This window comes from Penaeus monodon, chromosome 24 (assembly GCF_015228065.2).
Source record: "Penaeus monodon isolate SGIC_2016 chromosome 24, NSTDA_Pmon_1, whole genome shotgun sequence".
NCBI classification, from domain to species: Eukaryota; Metazoa; Arthropoda; class Malacostraca; order Decapoda; family Penaeidae; genus Penaeus; species Penaeus monodon.
The window spans coordinates 26,876,941-26,877,204 of record NC_051409.1 but is presented as its reverse complement, the minus strand read 5'-3'; the positions used below and the strand labels follow the sequence as shown (position 1 = coordinate 26,877,204).

The 264-nt window shown below is 28.8% G+C and overlaps 1 protein-coding gene across 1 annotated transcript in view; it reads left to right on the top strand.

Annotated features, from left to right (window-relative positions):
• Positions 1-264, top strand: part of LOC119588698 (synaptic vesicle glycoprotein 2C-like) — a gene marked incomplete in the record, with an annotated part of 18,584 nt that overhangs the window by 14,207 nt on the left and 4,113 nt on the right. Inside the window, 1 exon segment of the mRNA XM_037937336.1 lies at positions 128-206. Within this exon segment, the coding sequence (XP_037793264.1) occupies positions 128-206 (79 nt within the window).

The window sequence follows — 264 nt, the reverse complement described above, 5'->3', positions numbered from 1 at the left end:
ACATACATACATGCATTTAGACAGAGATGAAAAATAGTTATTTTAACTATGTCAATTAATTTTTAAATGTATCTATGCTTGGAAAAAAGGTAACTAACGGTAAAGCAATGATTTTCTCAATATGCAGGTACTACGGACTTTGGTTGTGGTTCCCAGAGTTGTTTAATCGTCTACAGTTATACTATAATGACCATCCAGGTGATAAGGTAAAGTTGTACTTAAATATGTTGATGTATTTTTCTTTTATTTTAATTTTTAGTGTTA